This window comes from Athene cunicularia, assembly GCF_003259725.1.
Source record: "Athene cunicularia isolate RWA chromosome 1 unlocalized genomic scaffold, athCun1 chr1_part1, whole genome shotgun sequence".
In the NCBI taxonomy this organism is placed as follows: domain Eukaryota; kingdom Metazoa; phylum Chordata; class Aves; order Strigiformes; family Strigidae; genus Athene; species Athene cunicularia.
The window spans coordinates 15,719,000-15,745,579 of record NW_020799091.1 but is presented as its reverse complement, the minus strand read 5'-3'; the positions used below and the strand labels follow the sequence as shown (position 1 = coordinate 15,745,579).

At 40.2% G+C, this 26,580-nt stretch overlaps 1 protein-coding gene across 1 annotated transcript in view; it reads left to right on the top strand.

The window, feature by feature from the left end:
• The window catches only part of GUCY1A2 (guanylate cyclase 1 soluble subunit alpha 2), a 177,551-nt gene that overhangs the window by 11,401 nt on the left and 139,570 nt on the right, over nt 1-26,580 (top strand). Inside the window, exons 2-4 of the mRNA XM_026856787.1 lie at nt 5,247-5,308; nt 9,043-9,164; nt 22,453-23,171. Coding sequence (XP_026712588.1) covers nt 5,247-5,308; nt 9,043-9,164; nt 22,453-23,171 — 903 coding nt within the window. The remainder of the gene's footprint in view (nt 1-5,246; nt 5,309-9,042; nt 9,165-22,452; nt 23,172-26,580) is intronic.

The window sequence follows — 26,580 nt, the reverse complement described above, 5'->3', positions numbered from 1 at the left end:
TGAGGAGTAGGAACTGCGCTCTACTCAGAGAGGTTGCAGCAGTGCCTTTTCACAGAGCAAGCTGGCCCAGAGCATGAGGGTCAGGAGCAGAGGACAGGTGAGCAGGGATGGTGTGATGGTACGTCTGCTACACACTGACTGGTCAAGAACTGAAAGCAGAGGAAGCCTTTAGACAGTTGGAAGAAGCCTCAAAATGGGAGGCCTTGGTACTCATGAGGGACTCCAGCCAACCTAGAATCCACTAGAAGGGTAGGAGGTCTGAGCACAAGCAATGCAGGAGATTTTTGGAGTGTGCTGAAGACAATTTCTTAATGCAGTTGATCGATGACTTGACAAGGCAGGGGATACTCTGCTGGACCTATTGCTCACAAACAAGGAAGAATTAGTTTATGTTATAAAGGCTGAGGGCAGCCCTGGTTACAATGATTGGATGCTGGAGTTCAAAGTACTGAGGGAAGTGGGAAAGACAAATAAGTAGAATCACAACCTCATACTTCAGGAGAGCAGATTTTGGCTTCTTCATAGATTTTCTTGTCAGGATCCAATGGACAACTAGCCTGTAGGGTAAACGTGCACAAGAAGCTTGTTGATCTTCATGGACCCTTTGGCAACCTCAATGCACAAGAACAGTTCATTTGCTGAAATGCAAAAAAAAAATGCCTACAGAACTTGGATGCAGGGAAGGAATGCCCTGGAAAGATATTGAGGCATTAACTGAGCATGCAGGGATGGAGATGGGAAAGACTCCCAGTTATGGCAATCAGGCAAGGTACTTGATGACTGGGAAAGGGCAAACATAACACTCAGCATCAAGAAAGACAAGGAGGATCCAGGGAGATATAGACCAATCGGCCTGATTTCAGTACTTGGGAAGGTTATGGAGCAAATCCTTTTGGAAGCCTTTTCTTAGCACAAAAAAGAAGATGGTGATTGGGAACATCCAGGACAAAGTTTACCCCTTTATTCCCTTTAACACCCTTTTGATTTCTGTAATGAGACGATTAGCTCAAGGGACAAAGGGGTATTGTCTGCCTTGCCTTTAGGAAAGTCTTTGGCATGGTGTCCTTTAGTGTCATTACAGCCAAATTGGTGAGATATGGACTGCTTAAGTGTATGGTAAATTTGGTGGAATAGTGACTGAACTTTAGGGCTCAGAAGGTAGCCATCTGAGTCACAAAGTTGAATTATCAACCAGTTATCTCTGCATATCCCTCAGGGATTGAAACTCAGGTCAGGAGAGGACTACCAGGATGGTCAGGGGATAGAGCACATGATAGCTGAGGAGAGGCTCAGTGAGATGCATCCATTCAGCTTTTAAGAAGAGGCAGCTTTGGGGATATCTTGTTGCAGTCTACAGGTACCTGGTCAGGGTGTGTAGAGAAGATGGAGCCAGATTTTTCACAGGGGGCCACAGTGGAAGGATGAGAGACAACTAAGCTGGGAAACGAGAAGTTTCAAATCAGTATTAAGAAAAAAAAAAAATGTCAAGAGTGTGTTCAGACACTGGCCCAGGTTTCCCAGAGAGGTTGTGCGATTGTTGTCCTTGGGGACACTCAAAACTTGTCTGGAGAGGGACCTGAGCAACCACTTGTAACTCTAGTTACTCTGAGCAGCAGGAAACCTGTATAATCATACATTGATTATAATCATACATTGATCTGATGATTTTTTTCAATTTATTCTGACATATTAGGCTTAACTATGGTCTGATACCTTGATTCAGAATTAATTCAGGGAAGTCCTGTTGCTTCCTCCATGCAAAAGTCTGAATCTCTTCAGTGTTGCCTTTTACCTTATCTCTTTCCAGATGAAGCTTGGGTATGATCTGGTATGGTAATTCTTGGATTAATGTACAGTTAACAATAGCAATACTGGCATGTTGTAATTTGATTTGCCCTTAGAAGCATGAACTGATGTGACTTACTCCTTTTGTAATGCATACCAAATATTAGTAAATCATTATAATCAAAATGAACTTTTAAAATTTACTGGTTTAGGTAATAGTTGCTATTTTACATTTATATCAAACCTTTCATTTTAAGTGTTCATGAAGCTTTAAAACCTCTCCAGTAGATAAGCACCACTGGGTACCTGCATGGCACAAACTTACATTGCTGTGGAGGAGGAGTATTGTTACAGGCTGTCTTTTATCTTCCTGAATGGCAGAACTGTGCTTCTTGGAGAGGTGGTGTGTGTCATGCTACGAGGAGAGGGTTTAGCTATTTTGCCTCCATCCAGTCTTGCCATTGGATGCAGAAAAGAGGTGGAAATGCTTTCCTTCCCACTCTCATGGGCAATGCATAATCATTAGTGGAAGACGTAGTACACCAAACTACCCTTGCAGGCAGCTATAAGCAGGTGTATATCTCTTCTTTCTGTTTTGTTTAGTCATGGCTATAGTTACAGAACTACATCTATAGCAAAATGACATTCACCAGCAATGAAATACAGCAAACTGAGAAGATGAGCACAGTGGCTTTTTAACCATGCACAGTGACATGCTGTAATAATTCTTGTCAGAAAACAAGAGTGAGTTTGTGACTCCTCAGGTCAATTTTCATACTGGCTGTGAGCACATTACATAGAGCTCTGTTTATGACCAGTGTTTTAATCATAAGTCCTATTTTTTGTCTGTACTTAATTTCTAAGGTTTGAGAGGAGATGCCGCTGAAAAGGGGTATGAGTTCATGGGATTGTGTTAAATTGTCTGACAACAGCTAGGCAGCTGATTGAGCTTTCAGAAGACACAGTTAACATGGGCTATTTTTTTCCTTCAGCACTGCAGGAGAAGGGAGGTCTACTGATGAAATAAGCTCAGGACTTAGAGGTTGCTTATGTGGTCAAATCTTGAGGTATTCAGAAGGATTTTTCCATGGGTAAGGAGGGCAATATCTGTGTGTTAGGCATGAGAAAGCCAAAGACAATCAGTGAGGATTGCTCAGGTGTCATAAGCTGCAAAACTTCCTGAGAAGACAAAAAGCTGTTTTCCTTCCTCTCTGCTCCTCTCTGCTGTGGTACCAGATATCGCTGCCTTCCATACCCTTGCTGTAAAAGCACTTTGGGAGAACCAGGAGGGAGATTTAACAATCAAACATTTCTACCACTCCCTATTTTGTGTCAGAGGAGTTGCTGGTGCAGTACTAATGTTGTGTGTTGTAGGGAATGAGACTGAGGGAAATGCTGTATGGAGATGGGAGATGGCAGATGCCTGGACCTCTTTTGCTTAAAGCTATTTTACTTTGCTTCATTGCTAGTCTGGGAAAATTCATCTTTTCTATATGTGAAGAATGGATTTTTCTGCCTGCTGAGCACAGGAAAGCTTCTGAATCTCTGTGAAAACGTGCCATGAAATATATTTGTAGCTCATCGGGTCTAAGGACTTCAACACCTGCTGTACCACTGAGAAGAGGAAAGTTTTTTGATATGTGATGGTTTCTTTCGTATGGTGCTTCCATTGTGTTTTACAAGACAACATGTAACTTCTAATACCTTTTAACATGGGAAACTTAGCTCCCACAGAGAAGAGATCATCTGATACAGAATTAACAAAAACCCCTTGTTTCAAGGTTTACGTCTATTTTGAGTTGATTTTTGTTCCTAGAATAAATAGAATAGTTTGGGTTGGAAGGGACCTTTAAAGGTCATCTAGTCCAACCCTTCTGCAGATAAGCAGGGACATCTTCAACTAGACCAGGTTGCTCAGAGCCCCATCCAGCCTGGCCTTGAATGTTTCCAGGGATGGGATATCTATCGCCTCTCTGGGCAAACTGTTCCAGTGTTTCATTGTAAAGAATTGTAAAGAATTTCTTCTTTATATATAGTCTGAATCTACCGTCTTTTAGTTTAAAACCATCATCCCTTGTCCTATTGCTACAGGTCCTGCTAAAAATTTTGTCCCCTTCTTTCTTGTAAGCCCCCTTACGCATTTGTTAAATGCATGCATTTCTACACATTTTAATTCAACAGGGCAGACACATTCTTATAGTTTGGTATTAAAAAAAAATGTTTACAGTTGTCCAAACCTAGTGCAGCCTGATATACACTTTTTCATTCCCACTGTCCACAAAACAGATACCTCCTTGTGCAAACTCAGGAGCAAGAGTAGGTAGAAAGCTCAGCTCTCCAAATGCTGAATCCGTACAGCAGAAACAAAATCTGAGACTTTCAAAGGTGATAGTGGATTTAGAATGAAATTCCTCTAATTAAGGAGCATTTAAACTATTAGTTCCCAAAACAATTAGGTGTCTTTTCCAAAAGATAAGGAAATACTAAATATCTCTACAGTGTTTGCTGCTCCAAGTCTGATCAAAACATCCCCGTGTGCCTCTGACACAGAAGGGAGGCTTATAAATTCCAATTGCGTACCTTTGTCTGACCTCTGGCACCAGGACAAAATGGACAGATGAAAAACCTCAGATTTCGTACAAACTAGTCATTTTAGAAGAATGATGTTTTGCTGTAAGTGACTTGGAAAATTCAAAAGAGAATGACATGATTTTCACATTTGCTTTATTTACACAAAGATCTCTCATGAATTAATTCAAAATAATAAGAAAAGCCTCAGCAGCAGCAGTAGTAAGGAAAATAAAAATATATATGTACATATGTATTTTGGTGAACACTGTAGTAGTAGTAGTAATGCAAACAAACACATATATGCACATATAGTTTGGTGAACAACTATTAAATCAAATAGCATAGAAATGCTTGAAGCATGTCATGATTTTCTTTTGATGAACTTGAGTTTCCCGATAATTTAAAAGATGAGTGGAGGGTCATAGCTTGTCAAGAAAGTAAGCCAAAATAAATTGCATCTTTATAATATTCTTTAGAACAAAATGTTCTAGGGACCATGCAAAGTTTAAAAACCCAATGCTTTTTCCTTGTGGCACTTTTATCATAAAATAATAGTATTTTCTTGCAGACTATTTGAAATTAATAATTTTAAATTAATGAGATAATTGGTGGGTGATAGTTTTTGAGAGCTAATAGTGAAGTGTCTCCTTTGTTAGGCACAACTAGTCTTGTAAGCAGTATTAATTACGTCACGCTAAAATTAATTCCTGTTTAAATGGTGAAGTGACATACCAGGAATGAATAATATTTCATATGCATTGTTGTGATGGGCATCTGGCAGGTGGAAGATCAAGAGGCGTAAAACTGGAGAAAAATAGTGTGTTTAAAAGATCTGTTAATTAAACTGTACTACCCTAATCTTACATTTTTTTAAAATTATTCTTCCGTAGCCTCAGACCATTCGGCAAACTCTTCAAAGGACATTGCAGTATTTTGAGCATCAAGTTATTGGGTAAGTGTTTATGTGAGGTAGTGAAAGGTGCATGGTAATGTTTTGGTCTGTGCTTCGCAAGTCACTGACTTGCGTGACAACCTTTTTAATTTTTTCTCTCAAATTCTTAGAGATGCTCTGCAGTAACTCTGTATACTGTGGATGTTGATGATAAACTGCTGTCCAGTCCTGCTTCCATGCAATCCCATCAGAGCGTGACTGCTCCATTAATAATAATGTTTCCTATATAAGGAGAACAGGGAATCTTTCTGTAAAATTATAAGATCTATTCCAATTTGCCTTTCACAGAGCTTGCTGAGAATGCTGGAGTTTTTATGCTACAACTTGACGTCCAATTCTTGCAAAATCCTACATCAGTGTTTGTTACATACATATGTGGTTGCATACTTTCAGGTTTTTGCAGAATCAAGGCTGAAAGCCACCTCCCAAGAATTTATGAGATAGTTTCAAATCTCGGAGCACTGGAGGAAATTGTCCTTGCCTATTTCTCAATGTTTTGTTAAAATTCACAGGGACCCCTAGTTTGGTGGGTGATACCAGCAATATTAGCAGTCTGACAGGCACCTGAGGGCATCAAGGGAGCCATTCTTGACAGGTAGTGGTGATGTCTGGTGTGGGGCAGGTAGGGGGAGAAGCCTTCTGGCTGCTGATTTTTTCAGTTGCTGAAAACATTGCATGAAGTCTCACATTAGGAGACTTCAGAGGATGATACAGTGCCTTGAGGAAAGCATGTGTGCAGTAACAATCCAGCTTTTTATTTATTGCCACATGTGGCTTAGATGTAGGTTTAAAAACGGGACACTGAAAACCTGTAATTCATGTGAATTACGATATACTGACTTAAGTTTTTTGAACATCAGTATGAGCTGGTTAAAGTATCATCTGCCACTAGCGGACGTCCTGTATTTGTCCTGTCCCATGATCTTTACTGTTGGTACGTGCTGTGGTGAGTTGCCTTTGGCAAGCTGCCAGACCCCTCTCTCATTCCCCCTCCTCAACAGGACAGGGGGAGAAAATAAGATGAAAAATCTTTTGGGTTGAGATAAAGACACTCCTGAGAACTCGACCTCCTCCTGCCCTGAATGGTGCAGGAGGGTGGGGATGGGGTTTTTTGTCAGTGCATAACAACTTCTCTCTGCTGCTCCATCCTCCTTGTGCTATTGCCCTGATTTGGCACAGACTTTCCAGAGACTACAGCTCCCTTCAGGGCATGTCTACCTGCTTCAGCATGGGGTCCTCCCCGGGCTGCAGATGGAGATCTGCGCCATCGTGGACCTCCACGGGCTGCAGGGCACAGCTGCCTCAGCAGGGTCTGCACCATGGGCTGCAGAGGAATCTTTGCTCTGGCTCCTGGAGCATCTCCTCCCCTTCCTTCTTCACTGACCCAGGTGTTCACAGGGCTGTTTCTCTCAGTTCTTATCTTCACGCCTCACACCTCCATGAGGTGTTTTGCTCTTTCTTAAATTCAGTTTTCAGAGGTGCCACGCACTTGGCTAGGGGCGCAGCTGTGCCATGCGGTGGGGCTGTTGGAACCGTCTGGAACCAGCTGTGCCCCACACAGGGCAGCCCCGGCATCTCCTCACAGAGGCCCCTGTAGCTCCCCCTGCTACCACCTGGGCGCTGACACCTGATGCAACATAAATGTTCATCAAATTCCCATCCAGGTCAAGATAGAATCGAAGCAACATAGAATTGTTTAGATTGGAAAAGACCTTTAAGATTATTGAGTCCAATTGCTAACCTAGCACTGCCAAGTGGTAGTCCACCATTAAAGCATGTCCCTAAGCACCACATCTACACATTTTTAAATACCTCCAGGGATGGTGACAAACACTTCCCTGGGCAACCTCTTTCAGTGCTTGGTAACTCTTTCAGTGAAGAAGTAATATCTAATCTAAACCTCCCCTGGTGCAAGTTGAGGCTGTTTCCTCTTGTCTTACTGCTTGTTGCCTGGAAAAAGAGACTGACACCCACCTTGCTACAACTTCTTTTCATGTAGTTGTAGGAGAAAGATAAGGTCTTCCCTCAGCCTCCATTTCTCCAGGCTAAACAACCCTGGTTCCCTCAACCATTCCTCATAAGACTTGTGCTCTAGACCCTTCACCAGCTTTGTTGCCCTTCTCTGGACACACTCCAGCGTGTAAATGTCTTTCTTGTAGTGAGTGGCCCAAAACTCAACACAATATTCGAGGTGCAGCCTCACCAGTGAAGGTACAGGGGGACAGTCATTTCACTAGTCCTGGTGGCCACACTATTTCTGATATAAGCCAGGGTGCTGTTGGCTTTCTTGGCCACCTGGGCACACTGCTGGCTCATATTCAGCCAGCTGTTGACAATGCCCCCAGGTCCTTTTCCATTAGGCAGCTTTCCAGCTACTCTCCCCCAAGCCTGTAGTGTTGCATGGTCTTGTTGTGACCCAAGTGCAGGACCCAGCACTGAGCCCTGTTGAACCTCAAGATCAGAGGTAAAGAGTGGCCATGGTGTCATTCAGGGAGTTGGTGACACTGGCTGAAGAAGCCTGGCTGCCTGGAGTGGTGGTGAGGCTGGGCTGTGACTTTGGGCTGTGGGTCAGCTTGGACAGTGTGTGGCTTTCTGCCAAGCACATGGCCTGGCATCGCTGGAAATCTGGAAGGTGGTACAGACCATGCAGCTCACTGCAGAAGGCACCTTAAGTAATATGAGCCCACTCTTCCCAATATGCTTTACTCCACCTGGAGAACCAGTTTCCCTGTTGGGGGGTAACCTGATGTGCAGCTCTCAATCCTTTCTAGTCTTTTTCCACAGGTGCTGGCAACCCAGGTGTTGAGGTTTTGCAGACTTAACCAGATGAAGAGTCTAATCCTTAAAACTGCTATTCATGATTTATGAAGTATAAACAAAGTATGAGCGCAGAACAAAACTGTTAATAAAATACTCATTAGAAAAGCTTTTCTCTGTTCATTGAGCTAAATCGATTGCATATTTTGCCAAGTGCATTATCACTCTGCTCCAATATTTTCTTCACTTGTATTCCCTCTTCTGTTCTCATTATCACCTGTATAAAGCTTTGTTTTAAACATAGTCTCATCTTCTGTTCTGTTTCTGTTGAATTAAGGAGAAACAATCCAGCAAGCCAAATCAAATAGAATAATTTAGATGGTAGCTGCTTTCTTGCTGGTCGGACCACAGCTCTGTGCCTTTCATCAGTGGTGTAATTCTTTTTAATTTTTGTTTAAGAAGCTACAACACAAACTTATTTTTGATAGTATAGTAATTTCAGCTTCACATCCTTCTTTCTGCTGAGATCTTTTCAGATAATTCACAAAGAAAGCTAGGTTTTATACCTGCAGTGCTAATGTACTGATGCAGAAGATACATTATTCTTATTAGATACTTGCATTGCCTTATAAATATTTTCCTTGTACAGCTTTGTTATAGACAACGCTCCAGTTGGAATGATGTATGTCAGATATGTATGATACCCTTCCTTCATGCCTCAGCCCTTTTGTACTGTTTTTTTCTTATGTCTTCATTCTCATTACAGGTGATATTTCAGATTCTAGTATAATACTTGAGATACACAGAGTGTCATCTGTGTGTGATAATGCATGAATGGAGAGGAGGTGATGGAGGGGAGAAGAGGGCAGAGACAAGGGAGGCTAAAGGCATCCTTTACCACCACTCTGAAAGACATTTGTTGACCTTGCATTTGTATAAGGAGATGCTATAACATTTTTACTTTTTTCTAACTGCAGTTACAGGGATGCAGAGAAGAACTTTCACAATATATCAAACAGATGCTCATATACAGACTGCTCTGGCAATGAAGAAACTGAAGATGTCTCAGGAATTCTCCAGTGTACGGCTAATGTACTTGGTAAGTATTTTATTTGTTTCCTTTTGCTGGATGGAAAGTTTTCCCACCATCCAAATACCAACAATGGACCAAGGAATTTTTGCTCTAACAAAAAAGATCTAGGAGGTAGGCAGCTATGTATCAGTGTACTGTTGCTACATTTGTCTCCTTTTCTACATATATTTTATGCCTTTGAGAAAATTCAGAATGAATTTTCAGTGAAGTCAGTGGAGGTATGTTGTGCAATACCCAGTGATTAGAAAAGTTTCAAATGCTTTGAGTCCAAATGGACTTACATCTGTGCAGGCCTTGGTCTTGGAATTATCTCAGGTGGTTTTATAGGGGTTCTACAGAACAACAGATACTCTTACTGTGTGTGGACCTCCTGGACAGAGGGCCTGAGATACAGAGAGCACGATGCACCTAAGACTTGAAACATTCTGAAAACGTACATTCATTCTGAAGAATGCTTGCTTGAAATAAACTTCTAGAAATGTTGCATGTTATCCATCACTGAAGTGCAACTGTCTTAATAGGTGTCAATATTAGATAGCTGTCTATTTGCATTCATTCATATGATTTTTCCAGCTTATTCTCTTTTTCAAGTTAGTAAGTTTTACTGCTTTTCAGTCAGACCTGTGTTGCTGATACAAATCTACCATAAAAAGCAAAAAAACAAACAAAAAAAAAGGTGCAGAGCTTGACACGGAGAACTTAATTTTTGGCTGAGGTTGTTTTAAGTGTTTCACTTCTATGAAACTGATCATATTCTTTGTTTTAGAGTAAACTTTACAGATTGAGCTTTAACCACTGGGTGGTTGTCTACATTTCCCAGGGAACTGCAAGGAGGAAAACTACTAACTGCTTTTAAAGATAATTGTTTCAAAGCAGTAATTCCTGTTTTATTTGTGATAGTCATTTGCAGTGTAGCAAAGCTGATGTTACACAGCTCTACTTCCAGGACTGTAACAATTGTCAATAACTCTTTAAGTAAGTTCTAAGTCATGAAGTGTTCTCATATATTAATTGTATGCAATTATGCTGTCTACTAACAAGAAAGTAATACCAATGTGATCATGTTGATCAGTATGAGTTTATCAGTATTATGCATGGTTGGGCTCAGTCCTGAGGTCAAGTAACCACAGCTCACCCACTTGGAGCACAGTGGCTGAAGTCTGGTAGGTGACTTATGTCCACTGCTATGTAGTGTCCACTGTGGAGCAGTGTCATTTGCCATCTGCTGCTTTCATGGAGTTTGCAGCCGGAGAGGTGTTGCAATCATTTCTCTGTAGGAAAGGCCATGGGTTTCCTGGTGGCCAGCAAATGGGACATGGGCCAGTGGCGAGTCCTGGCAGCAATGGCAGCCTGGGCTTTATGAGCAGGAGCAGGGATACAGATTAAAGGGACTCATTATTTCCATCCACTCAGTACTTGTTAGACCATATCTGGATTACTGAATCCAATGTTAAGAGCCCAAAACCACAGAGAGGTTGATAAACCAGAGGGAGTTCAGTTGAGGCCACTAAGATGGTGGAGGCTGGTCTACCTGCCCTGTGAGGAGAATCTGGGGGAGCTGGGCTTTTTCATCCTGGAGCAGAGATAGCTTTGAGAGGACTTAACAGCAGCCCCTATGGGGAGGTCCTCAGGAGAGGGACCTGGGCTCTTCACAGTGGTGCAGCATGGGAGGGGAAGAGACAGCAGGCCTAAGGTGAAACAGCAGATGTTCAGATTGGGTATTTTTTCCCATAATGACAGTCAGACAAAGCCAGGTGGCCCTTCTTTGGGCAACCTGTGTGCAGTCTCTGCCCTTGGAGGTTTCTAACCCCGTCTGGTTGAAGACATGAGCAACATAGCCTGAATGACCAGGCAACTCATGGGGTCTTTTCTAGAGGCAAATCATGGGGTCTTTTCTAGCTTGAAAGCAGCTCTGATTCTGGCCCAACTGTCATGAAGCAACTGTTGATACCATGATGACATTTTCACTAGTTGAGTACTGAGCTTTTTTTTCTGAACTTTTGTATAGCACTCACAACACTTGGGGCTGTACTTTGTAATGTTGAAACCCTTTTTGCTCTTCCATTTGAGGTCTTGGTAGGCTGCTGTAGTTGGAGTAGAAGGCATGAAAGATGGTGCTCTGGTTCACAATGTTTCCTCTCAGTTGGTAATATGCAGCATAAACCTGTGATATTTTTATGGGATTATGCAGTTAGGGAGACTTTCTTCAAGAAGAGGCACAACACTGAAATCTGACCTTATATGATAATTAAAGATGTGATTTACCTTCCATGTCAGGGGAATATGGTAAGGTGATACTCAGCCCACATTGTGGTCTGGACTATTGTATCCTGCTAACATAAAATCCTTTTGGAGGTATATGCATTGCATGTCTGTCTTTTCTATCCCAAACTGTTAAACAGACTTGGTATGGTCTGTGAAATAGCTGACATGTTCTAGTTAAGAGATGACTGTGTTTCACTGACATACAAAATGCTTTTTTTTGGTGTCAGGTACCTTATTCTGCAAGATGCTAGGTGCTGTCAGGGAGGTTCTGAGTGCCTTTAACTGCTGCTGGGAAGAGGTCATACCTGGCACTTTGCACATTTGGTCATGGAGAGAATTTAAAACAAAATAAATTGTAAATATGTCTAGTATTAGTTACCTTTATTTTTTGTTTGTATTTTAAAATAACTGAATGCTAACTCTCTGAAACAAATGCTGTGAGGAAGGACTCATGAAAAGCAAAGACTTCATGTTATCACATGCATATTAATATTATAAAAAAACCCAAATTAGACATTCAGTACTTATTTCACCATGACACACAGTATGTGTCCTAAGAAATAGTTATGAATGTTTTTTCATCTTCAGAGTGCTTTTAAATCAATATGTTAGTTTTGGGCCCTTAGCCTGATTAAGTAATGTGCAGCTTTATTTTTCAGTGCATGTGTGTCGGGCAGATTGGACTGTTGGGATCACTGTGTAGGGATAACATCTAGATTTTACTGTCTTGGGTAATTGTTAAAGTGGACGTTGTTGAAAATAAGTTTGCAGAGACTTACTCTTGGAAAGTAAGTACCTTTTAAAGAATGAATTTGAGCTTGTAGCAAAACAAATTTCAATGTGAGCAAAACACTGAGATAATTTAAAAGCAGTGCTTCTTATTATCTGGGCCAGGAACATAAGGGAATGAGCAGTAAAATCAGCTTCTTTGTCTTAATTGCACTCCTGTCACAACAGGTAAATAATTAATGGACCTGTGTAATTGATTCTCACATGCACAGTTATTTTTCTGGTTGAATAAGGATTAGTGAGAGTCCTTTCAATGCAAGAAGGATGTAACCATTGGGGTGTGTACCTAGAGCAACTGGCATTGCTGACACAGGAGACAAGAATGAGTCTGTCTGTGATGCAGGCAAGAGAAACTGTTGAACCAAATCTGTCTCTCAGTTTATTTATATGATCGGGAACAGGGACTTGATGTCTAGAGCTGGAAAAAAGTGTTTTCTTAAAGGTACTTGAAAGCAACTTCCTGCTCTCCTACCATAGATAATGCCAACATGATTCCCCTCTCCTGACTCTCTAACTGCCTCTGAAGTAGTTGTTTGGCATTCCTTGTTCATCAGAAGGCAACAAATGCTGAGATCATTAGTAAGCTCGGAAGATTGTGAGCAGATGCTTTGCACCATAGTCCTGGTACACTGCTCACAGGAAAGTGATGACCGCAAGCTGTATGCTCGGCTCAAAGCATGTGATTTATCATGTATGAATATGGGAATTTTCTTCCTGTCAAATCATCACTAAAGTGTGACACCATCTTCCTGCAGTGGAAGGATCTGATTATCCTTGTCTCATTCCTGAGCTGCTCCTGCTACAAGTCAACAGAACTCTTTCTCCTTTAATCCATAGTAATTAAGGGAGCCACATCCATTGTGCTCACAATGCTGTAAACCATGTCTGATACCAGATCAGTGGCAGAGATTTTCTTTGTGCTGACAGCTTCCAAGGTGGGAATATTTAACTTTGTAACTTTCCAAAATAGTCCAGACAGCTTTGTGATGGACTCTGCTTTCTTTAATTGGTGCATGCACACTTTGACAGTGTCCTTCATAAGCATGTAGAATGAAAGAATCATAGAAACATTTAGGTCAGAAAAGACCTTTAAGATCGAGTTCAACTGTAAGCCTAACACATCCAAATCCCACTAAACCATGTCCCTAAGCACCACATCTACATGTCTTTCAAATACCTCCAAGAATGGTGACTCAACCATTTCCCTGGGCAGCCTGTTCCAATGCTTGACAATACTTTCAGTGAAGAATTTTTTCCTAATACTCAATTTAAACCTCCTCTGGTGCAATTTGTGGCCCTTTCCTCATCCTGTCACTTGTTACTTGGGGGAAGAGACTGACACCCACCTGACCACAACCTCCTTTCAGGTAGTTGTAGAGAGTGATGAGGTCTCCTCTTTTCTCCAGGTTAAACAACCCCAGTTCCTTCAGCTGCTCCTCATAAGACGTGTGCTCTGGAGCCTTCACCAGCTTCGTTGCTCTTCTCTGGACATGCTCCAGTCCCTCAATGTCTTTCTTGTAGTGAGGGGCCCAAAACTGAACTCAGTATTCGAGGTGCAGCCTCACCACTGCTGAGTACAGGGGATGATCACTCCCCTAGTCCTATCATCCAAAGGAAAAACAAGTGACAGCATATTGGAAGTTAGGAAAAAGAGAAATCCTAGCTTCTAAAGGGAGCCTTTATAAATTTCCTAGTTGAAAATAAAGTATTTCAAAGAATAAGCCTTCATGACCTGTCTCCTGCTTATCTTTTGGGCAGACATTCCAAGCAGATCTGTGCTACTGAGTTTTATGAAGCAATAGAAAATGCCCAATTTTTATTTTTCAACCCCAGTGTGTACTTCTGATAGATCACATGATGTTTCTCACATCCCAGATGCACAAGCAATATAAAAATTGCACAGCCTTGACCTCACCTCCTCCAAACATTCTTTTCAAACACTGCACACAATTAATGTAGTCTTTATGGTCATGAACTATTTTTCCCTCTTATGTCAATCCTTCACAAAAAAAGAAAGGGTGTTTCATGAAGGGAGTTACCTGTTTTCCTTTAAATGGTACCAGTATTTCCTTTGGGGTGTCTTTGCATCTTGCTGAGGAACTCTGTAATCTGTCATAACTTTGATAGTAAAACTAATGAAAAGTAGCCTAAATTCATCAGTATGTATAAAAAAATCTTTTGTGCAAAATTTGCAAAGCAGAAGTAGATGTTCATACCCAGTATTTAATAACATAGAAGGAATTTTGTCTTTGAAAACCTATTTGTGTGTTAGACTATAGTATCTAAATTGGTACCATGCCCTATGTAATACATAATTAACACTTGCCACACCTTGGGCACGCAGCCCAAAGTTACAAATGCACTTGTATCAGATAGCTGTTTCATCAAGGAGGCCTGGACAAATCATTGCACCTGACTTTCCATTGCTTAAGATACAGAAAAACATTCTCTTCCATTTTTTATTCAAGAAATTGATTTGTACAACAGAGTTCTTTTTCATCTGTTAGAAAAATTTGGCTCCTAAAATCTTACTACAGTTACCTCATTTTCCTTAAAAAATGCACAGCATACATCAGTGGCTGCTAAGTCAGCTCTGCATGTGGACTCATGTATTGCAAGATTTTTTTCTGTTAGGCATTCTTAACTTGCAGGTTAAAAATAATGCACGTCCTCTTGATTTTGCTTCTGAGAGTGACGTGAGGACTTTGTGTCTATCATTTCTAAGTGAATATGTTTCTGGGCATCTTCCATTTGGAGGATGATATGACACAGTGTCGAGGATTCCCAAATCCCCCAGTGATGAGTTAGGTGGAATCCCAGCCCAGACACCTGTCCTGTCAGGGAGAGATAAATCATGTTTCTGGATTCAGACTTCCCAAGACACTTAGGAGGAGGTGGAATCCATCGTTCGTGTAGGGGTTTAGAGAGCTCTTGCTCTGGGTGACATTTGCTTGTCACCACCGAAGAAGATCTGTACTGTAGGCTGCTTTATATAGAACAGATCACTTCACGCCTAAATATATCTTGCAGGGCTGTTCCTTCATTTAGTGCAAAGGGCATAGTTCTATAAAAGTCATTTGTTCTCTGTACATTTGTCAAAGTTGCAGATCTGTGTTTCCTTTATGAAACTAAGAAAGTCTCAGCTCTTACTCATATGCTGTAGTTAAAGAGCAATAAATTTGGGATCATTCTGTAACTATTAAATAAATAATAACAGCACATCGCTGCTGAGAAATGCTACATTTGAAGAGGACAGAAATACATTGAAAAGGAGATATCAGGACAGATCTTAACCTACCGTGACATTAGGAGATGTAGTTGGAAAAGATGGACAAAGGTTTGTCACACTGACTGAGAACTATTAATGCTTATATATTAAAAATACATAAATTGCTACCATTTTTCCTTTGAGCTAAGAACTGCAGAGAGTCATTAGGCTGCAACTAATTTAGGATACACAGCCTGATTTATAATTAAAGTTGTTGGTTTACAAATGGCATAAAAGGAAATGTTCCATGGCCCAGAGGACTGGCAATAGTAAAGGATTTTAATATTACTTGGAACTCTACCTGGGGTGGGGGGTCTAAGCTATATGCACAGGATTCTATTATTTAGCAGATGTTACAGAGCACTGGTAATACAGAAGTAATCTGAACAAAAATCACATAATTCATGTGATTTCAAAACTAAGATGAATACATCTAAATTAGAAAAGAACAAATGTTTATACCAAATGGCCTTAGTTGTCCCACTCTTCTCAAATCAGAGCTATTTATTGTTGGAAAGCAGATGAACTACCAGTAGATAGTGAGCAGTTTGAAGTTATAACGTACAATAACATCTTGTAGAAGTCTATTTATAAAGTAGAAGACATTCTGGCAGTGATTCACTAACTAAATGTAGGTGTTTGTAATTATTTTAGGTGCTGTGGGGTATCTTGTGTGGCCTCTGTCAAACCTTCAAAAATGTGTAGGTCTCCCTTAAGTCCTGTATTGTGGTAGATGTAACTATCCGTTAGTTCTTTTGTAGATGTCTTAGATGCCTTACGAAGGCTAAGTAGCATTAGATTTCTATATTTAGTCAGGTGAATTGAGCCCTTTATATATGTGAGGAATTATGAGAGATGATTTTGCATTTCATGGGAAGAGTTTTCAGATTTCATTACAATTTTATTCTTTCCAAGAAGTGAAGTTCTGCTCCCTATGTCAATTCAAAGACATACAATGCTTATTTAAATGCAAAAGCAGATTAAAAAACTCTGTTCTGATTGCAGTTTGATCTTGAGTTAACATGAAACAAGCTGGATCTGCCTTATTTGCCAACTGAGCGATTGCAGTTTTCATTTAATAAACCCTGTGCAAATTTAAGAAGTAAGGTTTCCAAGATGTGATGGGGAGGCATAAAATGATGATAGACTTGCTCAGACAGCTTGACTTTTGCCTGCAGAATTGGCTGCTACTGAAAGAACTATATGGGGAAAACACTGCCTGTTTCAGCAGTTTGGAGCAGAATCTTTCATATGCATGGTGAGCACAGGTGATTAGATCCTCACCAAAAGGTGGTAATTACAATGATACTTCTAAGCATCGTTTGTCAGAGGAGATCCTCACTTCAACAAGGAAAGAAAACACTTCATTAAAATTGGATAAAACAAGTATTATAGGTGAACAAGTGTGAGGAATTCTTTCTCACAATTCTCATTTTTATTTTATGAAAACTTGAAAGATATGCAGACCCTGTATGGCACTGTAACAGAAGTGTAGTACAAATTTTACAGTTGTGTCAAAACCATATATAAAGGCATACAATTATGTTATTATATATATGTAAAAACCATTAAAATGGGTAATATAAAAATACTATCTGGATTCCTAGGTTGATAAAAATTCACTATCATAATGAAGTAAGATCAAAGTCCTTTATACAGTAATTAGATACTGGTACTAACCTCATTTACAAGCCAAATGATTCAGCTAATGTACCTTCAGCATTAACCTGTACACATCAAAACCTTTTTTACTGGGGGAATAAATGTTGCTCTTCCTACCATCTTAAATTATGTTTTGGAATTCTGTACTGCCACCTGGCTTTCCATCCAAAAGACTGTTTAAGGAAAGGATCTTATTCACACCAAAAATCTGATAATCCAACACCATTTAAGATATATTTTCTGTATTTGAATGTGGCAAATTCTGCTTCCATACACAGTATGAGTTCTGGAATTGCGTATTGAATTGTCCCATCCCCTTAGTATTTGACTTTTACAGATTCTTAATGGGTATCCCCATGCCAAAGGAATCAGATGCTGGCCACTCTGCAACCACTGTCTCCATGGTTTACTTTAAGGAAGAACTGGATGGCTTGTAACTGCTTCTGCATGCTCTGCAAATTAATGGATTACTTTGACATTTTTATTGCATCATTCATCTTCTATTTGTTTCTGAAGAGCCCGTGATTTGAGATTTTCTTTATGGGAACAGACTCCTATCTAATTTCTCCACTTAGTAATGTACAAAATACTTAGAAATACCGTATTAGTTCCTTGACGTTTTGTAGTGGATTCGGAGTTTAGAGGCACTGCTGAAAAGAAAATGAAGAAAGGCCTTTTACTAGCATGTTATTACAGGATGAAGTCATCTATTTCTGCTCCAGTTCAGTGAAATACTTAATTTGTACTTTGAGCTTATGCTTAAAGACTTTGGTAATTTTGGATCTGGCTCACAAGTATAGGATCTGTTCCCTAAACATCTTTGAGACACATTTTCAAAGTATAATAATAGACCTTATAGTACTTTTGTCATAGATCCCAAAGTGCTTTGTAGTGGAGGCCCATAGCAATATTTTAATTCTACAGTTGCTTTGCCTCAGTTTCCTTCTACAATGTGCATATTTAATTTCTCTCCAATATGGGCTAGAATAAAAGTGGCATTGTAAGAAAAAGCAACAAAAATAAACTACAAAGGAAAAAAAATATTAATGTTAAGAGATGTGATTTGTCTTCCCCAAAAAGTGGATTAAGTGGTAGGAGCACAGTAGATAACTTTCCAAGAGAAAGGCAAATTGAGACTGATAAATTTTTAGAATTTCATTCAGTATATCAATAGAAGATTGGTAAATAGCAGAAGCTCAAAATAACAACTGACTTCACTTGGGCAACAGTACAGAGTATCAGGATGAATTTTGGTTTATTGTGTTACTACAATTTAGTGAAGTGTCTTGGTAAAACTAAGGAAGACTTCTCTGTACTGACCGATGCAAGCTAGTGACCATTAGAAAGCCCTATCTGTGGTTGTCGGAGTCATGCATGAAGTGATATGGGAGTGCAGTGGCCTCTGCATTTGGAAGTGCTGGGCATGCATACAGATCTCAAATATCTTTTTTTCTGGGCAGCTGGATGAAAATTTTGATTAGAGGTCCATAGTGAAAAAGAAAGAATGGAAATGCCAGATTTTCATAAGGGAATAGCAAATCATCAGTTTTGATGAAGTTGAATCACATTTTCAGTGCCATCAAATTTGAATTTTTCTGTTGTGAAAATCAAAATGAAAAAATGAAGATGCAGAGAGAGAACTTAATGTGAGATGAGTTTGAAAAGATTAGACTGTGTTATGTAGATGTATAACCTCAAGGTTTTAAAGATGATTTTGAAGATTTTATTTGTCTTTTCTCAAAATAAAAAAAAGGAAAGACTGGATATGTTGGAATTGGAAATCATACCAAATGTAACTTTTGAAGATACTAATTAGCCTGTGCAAGTCTCCAAATGTAGTAATGTATGCACTATAGAGACAGTGAGTAGTGGAAATTTTTTAACAAGCAGGTTTTTCTATATGTAATAAAACTATCTCCTGATCTGGTATTTTCATCCATTTCAGTGAACAAGCAAACATTTACTGTAGCAGTTACGGAGGAGCTTCCTCAAACCCATGTCTTTTCATCATTTTCCATCAGATTTTCTATAGCATCTGATACCAATAACTGCTGAGATAGGGTTTCAGAGCAGATGAATAGCAATCTGATGCAGTCTGACATTTTCTTTCCTTGTGATGATGATGGCCATTTCTATTGTCTCTTGAAAGCTGGAAGTATAAAGAAAGGGGTAGGGAGAAACTCCCCAGAAGATATTAAAAAGACTGGGACCATTTATATCGTAGTAAATGAAAAGATTATGATGAAATATATACAGAGTTAATGTTAGGTAAGTGTGTACTTCTGTTCATCATTTGTTTCAGTAGGAGAGGCACGAATAAGCCAGTAAAAACACAGATTAGGTATTTTGTGCAGCTTCACACAAGCACATCACTGAAGCCAAAAGCTTTGTAGAAATACAGAAAAATATAGTTTGTGTTTGTATAATAGGAATTTAAATAAAGGTTTTTGTTTTAAAGAAAAAACACCATGCTTCAAGCAGAATTGACCTCTTCTTGGTGTGGTTTAGGAATAAATTTCCCTGATAGGTACATTATAATTATTTGTTTTAGAAGGTTGTTTGATTTTGTTTAATTTTCTTGGTATCACGTAGTGTCTATTAGTAGAAAGAAAATCCTCGACTAAGGTCAGCAGTTTGGTTGAACATACCCATTTTCCTACTCTGAGCTAACTTAATCTTCTGCTGGTGCTGTGTGTAAATCAGTTCAAAGCTAAAATGTTTTTAAAAGTAGTGGCACATCCTTGAGCCAGGTCATTGAACTGAATTTCATAGTATAATTCATGTTGCTTGGAGCCAGTACATTGTGTCCAGACTGAACAGCCAGTCCTCCAGCGTGAATGACAAGACCAGACTAAGACAATCAGCAAAACCTTAGCTCGAATACTAAGGTCCAACTCCTGTTAATGATAATGAGACGAGGCTTCCGTATGTAGCAGTAAAGCACACGAGTGATCAGTTCTGCATACACTATTTTCAGTTAGTGGTGGCAGGGCAACTGACTTTTACTGGTCACTTGGGGCCGCTTTGTGGGTGTTACATAGTTCGATAACGGTCTTTGGTCATTCGTACAAATACCCTAGGGGTTTCTGATCCTGTCCTGTTCCCATACTTTCAGGGCCTCTGCAGTCTTACAGCCATGTGTGCCCCTGCTAGACTTCTCACTTTCACACACTGACTTCTAAAGCTACTCACAGTTCACTCTACAGAGCAATGAGATTTAACAGTATGCATATGTGTTTGTGTATACACATTAATATGATAATTTCTTAGCTCCTTGCTATTAATATCCAATTATGATAATGTTATTGGTATGGGTTAGAATTTAATTATTTTTAGATTATAGTGTGTATTTTTATGGAAGATACTAAAATACTGTTATGAAGACATAGTGGTAATGAATCAGGAATTGGCGGCACTGTCCCCTGAGTCAGGGTATCAGGGGGCATTGTGTACCAGAGGTACTTTCTTCTGGCTTAGCTGCAGATCTGACCATCTGTGGTCATAAAAGGTCCTGGGAATATTTTTGTAATAACCTAGTTCAGTGACCAAATTTGATTATGAGTAATGGCATTTGAATGAGCTTTCCCAAATTATTACTATTACCTCTTTTATAAAATATGCTTTGTTATGTTGTCATGTTGTCCTGTTTATATATGTAATTTTATGCATTTTAATCTGCTGTTAACCATATTGAAGGTCCAAACAAAACTATCATTTCAGATAGTTTGCAAAGCTGTGGAACGCTCAGATTCCTTGTGAATATTGATCATTATAACTATGCCTGTATGCATAGGCAGTTCAGATGCTGCCTGAAGATGATCAAAGGTTATTGTCTGAAAAGGTTATTGTCCCCTGTTACACCCTTGGGCATGAAAGACACTAATCACACTGTTCTTTAAAATTAAAAAAACTGCAAGCAATCTAAACAAACTGAGTAGTTCAGTGATCCACTGGGATCTTAATGTTATAAAGCATGCTGAATACATATTAAAATAAAGGGCCTGTTGTGCCCTTAGGAAATAAATAACTGCCCTTCATTTATGTTAGAATTCACAATAAATTTTAAGGTGTTTGACTAGTTGACTGAATTATGGTTTGATTTGATTTCAGTACACTGAAGGAAGTATGTTGTTAATTCCTACATTAATTTCCATTGAATGAAAATTATTGCTGGATATTTGTCATTCACATACAACTGATTCGTACTTCTTTTTCTTATATTACAGCTTAGAACAATACAAACATACCTGATTAATTTTGTAACTCTATTAGGTGATATAGGGATTATATACAGGTGAAATTTAACAGAGCATGTCTTACCTAAAGTAAGACAGAGGAAAATGTTTAATAATAATAATCTCAAAATGATTTTTCCTAGGTTATCCTTAAAATGGTATTACGAACTGGAGTAAGATTTGATGCACATTTGTATCCAGGAGCTTCCTTCACTCATATTTTTTCATCCCTTCAGCAATACCAGTCTTATCACCACTGTAAATCAAAACATTTTGAATTTCTGTGATGGAGACTTGAAGTGACATTGTGAGATATCACAGAGCTGTCCCATTTACTAGCAGTTTAGATTGCTCTAAGAGGCAGGGTTTTTTTTAAAAGATGGGTGAGTGTAGAAGCCTAAAATGAAGAGGCTTTGCTCTCCTTTGCAGACAACAAAAAAGGAAGTAATTATTCCTTTGTATCTTCTGGCAGTGCCCAATAGCTATAATGAGAAAAGTATTTTGTCTGAAAGAAAACCCAAACCCCACAACTCCCCTCCCCCAGCTACTAAAGTGTCATCTGACTGCAGGGCTTTACATTACTTATTGAAAGCCAAAGGCATGACTTTGAGTCTCAGTAGCTTATTCTTCAAGCTGGTAAGAGCTGGATCCCTCACAAAGGCAGTTGAGCAAAGGGGCTATAAAAGCAGAAGGCTCGTTTGTGGCTAGATCAACAATGGAAGGGATGCACCCATGGCTGGGTGCATTCACACAGTGGCCTGCATGTGACATGCAAAAGTCAGAGAAATGGTAGCGTATCCTGGCTTCCAGCAGGGCAAAGGAGACAAGCAAGTGTAAATGCAACAAGTAGCAGACTGGGACAGTGAGCTGAAAGCATGAAAACTTTAAGTGACAGGCAAAAATGGCTTCTAGGATTATTCCCAACGACCAGAAAAAAACAGGAGTCCCATGGGGAAGGTATCAAGTGAAAAAGCCACTCTGACTGACTTGGAAAATACTGAGCAAGTAGAGAACAAAGGGAAAATGTGACACAGTAGCAATACTATGTTGATATAATTGTCTCTTTGTCCTACAGGTTTGAAGTTTGAGGAGATGCAAGAAAGGTTTGGAGAGGAATTCTTCAATATCTGCTTTGATGAGAATGAAAGAGTTCTTCGAGCTGTAGGCGGGACCCTTCAAGACTTCTTCAATGGCTTTGATGCTTTGCTGGAGCACATTAGAACTTCATTTGGAAGACAGGCCACCCTGGAATCCCCTTCTTTCCTATGCAAAGAGCTCCCTGAAGGCAATCTCATGCTTCATTACTTTCACCCACATCAGATTGTGGGATTTGCAATGACGGGAATGATAAAGGCAGCAGCAAAGAAGATTTACCGCTTGGAAGTGGAAGTAGAACAGGTCACTAATGATAAGTTGTGTTCAGAGGGGACAAACCCAGGTAACTGCAGTTGTCTGACCTTCCTTATCAAAGAACATGAAAATGCAAATATCACAAAAGCACTTCCACCGGGAACTTCCCATTCCCCCTTAGACCTGCGGATTAGCATCAGCACCTTCTGCAGAGCCTTCCCCTTTCACCTGATGTTTGATCCAAACATGCTGGTTCTCCAGCTTGGAGAAGGTCTTAGGAAGCAGCTCAGATGTGACACTCATAAAACTCTGAAATTCCAAGACTGCTTTGACATAGTTTCTCCTAAAATCAGTGCCACATTTGAACGAGTTCTCCTGAGATTATCTACTCCCTTTGTCATTCGGACCAAACTTGAGGATTCTGGCTCTGAAAATAAAGATAAGGTAAGAACATTATTTTGGAAGAGGATGTATGTATATGTGTGCGATGGGAGAGGATTATTTATTCAGAGAGAAGCAGATCAAGTCCTGTGTACTCTGGAAAGCTCACTTACACCTTGCAAACAGGGGCTAAGTGGTATTCCCCAGCTAAGCGAATATTTTCATAAATTATTTCCAAGCTTTGCCTCTGATGTTGTAGCAAATCATGACATTGTCATTCGGAAAATTCTGCACTGTGTAGTTGAATAGTGCAGCTTAAATCAAAAGGGTGAGGAATTTTACAAAATGCCTATATCTAATCCTTAATTTCACTCCAGCTATATTATGATAACAATGATAGTTATTAAGCCATTTACTAGGGAATAGCTTTCAGTATGTTTTCTGAAAGACTCACTGCAGGGTTCACACTGCCTCTTTGTTATATCCTACTTCCCTATTTTGAAATGCTGCTTTCCTCTGTGTCGCTTCTTATCTCTCACCCTGCATGCAAGGGAACCAGAGCTGTAAGTGGTACCAAGTATCGCTTAAGCCAGTTTTAATGCTTTCCAGTCATTTAAATAGGCACTTGTCCTCCTACACTGCCTCTTCTGTCACTGTTTTCGAAGAGAGTTACTAGTGAGCCCTATGTTGAGTTCAGTGCATCCCAGGTGAGTCAGGTGAGAATGTGTCTTCAGGAATGGACCTCTCCAGACACTTGCTGGAGTTTGTCTCATTTCATGTCCTTAAATGATGGGAAAGCTTTTTGGAATGAAGTTGGGTTCCAGCTTTATGCACTGAAATACTTGTACTTAATGCTTACATTGAAGGCCTGTGTGTGTGTGCCTTGGAAATACCACTGCCCTAAGTGAAGGAATTCTTGATTTTCAGAGTTTTTAAGAGATAGCACAGTAAAAATAGTGAATCTCAATCACACTGGATATTTAGACAGGTAAGTCCTGCTTATGGGTCACACATTTACAGTTTAGGTGGTCTGGATATAGCTTGAGAAACTCCACATCTGTTTTGCTACCTTACACTGGGCTGGTTTCAGAAAGACTTCTGCACTAACTGCGTGTAGAGTCCTAGGTTCTTTTCAAAACATAGCCACTTCTGACAGCATCAATGTTTCCAGCTTCTCTTTGGGACTGCTCTATGTCACCAATAAAAGTTGGTTTCTGCTTCATTTTCCCCTAGAAACATGCTCCCCCAAGAGAAGCAAACTAGTGCTTCTCATTTTGCATGAAACAATGTGATTTGACATATTTAAAACCAAAAGGGAGTTTATTATTCAGAATCTGTCCTCAAAATCACCCTAGCCTTTAATTACGAAAAGGAAATGTGTGAAAAAAAAAGTTTGGAGGTGTTGACTCTGAGCTACCTTTCAGCACAATTGTTTCTCCTTTGAAAAGGGCTTGTGCCATGCTCCTTCCTCCCTCAGAGCATGCTCATCCATCTCAGCCACTTTGCCCTGCTGTGGGACAGGGTCACAGTCCTTCAACCATCTTCTGCTCTTCATGAACATGCTGTAAATCACACTGAATCACAGAATCACAGAATCGTGCAGGTTGGAAAAGACCTTGAAGATCATCCAGTCCAACCATTAACCTAACACTGACAGTTCCCAACTACACCAGATCCCTCAGCGCTATGTCGACCCGACTCTTAAACACCTCCAGGGATGGGGACTCCACCACCTCCCTGGGCAGCCCATTCCAACGCCTGACAACCCCTTCTGGAAAGAAATGCTTCCTAATGTCTAGTCTAAACCTTCCCTGGCACAACTTGAGGCCACTTCCTATTGTCCTGTCACTTGTTACTTGGTTAAAGAGGCTCATCCCCAGGTCTCTGCACCCTCCTTTCAGGGAGCTGTAGAGGGCGATGAGGTCTCCCCTCAGCCTCCTCTTCTCCAGACTAAAACCCCCCAGTTCCCTCAGCCGCTCCCCGTACGACCTGTGCTCCAGACCCTGCACCAGCTCCGTTGCCCTTCTCTGGACACGCTCGAGTCATTCAATGTCCTTTTTGTAGTGAGGGGCCCAAAACTGAACACAGGAATCGAGGTGCGGCCTCACCAGTGCCGAGTACAGGGGTCAGATCCCTTCCCTGTCCCTGCTGGCCACGCCAGTGCTGACACAAGCCAGGATGCCATTGGCCTTCTTGGCCCCCTGGGCACACTGCTGGCTCCTGTTCAGCCGGCTGTCAATCAACACCCCCAGGAGGAAGAAGGTTTTGATGGGGGATGGGGGGGCTTTTAAAACATTTTTTCCCATCTAATTACCGGTTAAACAAACAAAACATTTTCTTATCTGGGCAGGTTTCATACACTTGTGACTTACTCATAGGAGAGGTGGCAGAGAGTGGAGCTTGCTGGAAGTAGGTTTTGGCAGCCAGTTTGTGAAGCAACTCTGATTTCAAAAGCTTGTTCTGTACCATCAAACTGTGCAGCTCCAAGTGCATCTTTGCATCATTGCTGTGGTTTGTACCATGTGTCATTACAGGTGGGCAATGAATCAAATCTGTGGAGGGCCCAGCTACCACTTGTGAGAGTGATCCTCTCTGTGTTAAAGTCATGTGTAGAGTCAGACCCTGAACAAGAAGTGTCAGTACTAGCACTGGAATAGCAATTCAGACTTTCTTGAGAAGAATGTAAAAGGGAATGGCAGTAAAGGAAATCCTTTATCTGCTAGCAGTTGCGAGAAAAATTGTATCTTGAACAGTAAGGTGTAAATGAGAGAAAAGGACAATGGTGAAATGTAGGGGATCTGAGGTAAATGTGTTGCAGGCACGAGAATTAATTGAGAACATCAATTTAGCTGAAGAGGTATTTTCTTCTGACTCACCCGTTTTATATCAGTTTCCAAAAGTTTGTAAGTAGTTTAATGAAGCTTTGTGAGTAGTTAAACGAAACTTAACATGTGATGCGTTTTGCTAGATATTCCGTTTTCTCTCAAAATGAAAGGTTGCACAGATTCAGAGGTTGTGATTGTCTTGCTTACACAGATTATGAGAGGAGTGACATGGCAATACTGTTACGTCATGCTTAGGTCATTAATAACTGCTGGATAAAAAAGAAAAAACACCAGACTAAGCCTTGTGAACTTCATGCTGACTTATTTTCTCAGAGCTCATGTCACTCATGTAGCCCATTTTGGAATTCTTTTCAATTTGCCCACACTTGTTTGGAAGTTGACAATTAGGCAGGTAGATCAGTGCCTGTAAGCATGACTGGCTTAAAAGTTGGCAGTAACTGACAGGTGCTTCCCTATTTCTCTGTCACACACCTCTATTATGTTCATATTGGAACTGCAATCCCACTTATAGCTATTTATCTGTTTATTAGAAAATTCTGACTGCAATAACCTCAACACTTTTCAGACTTGGTTACTTTAAGTGGCAGTTGAAGGGATGCAACCCAGAGAACTCTGCTGTAGTTTTG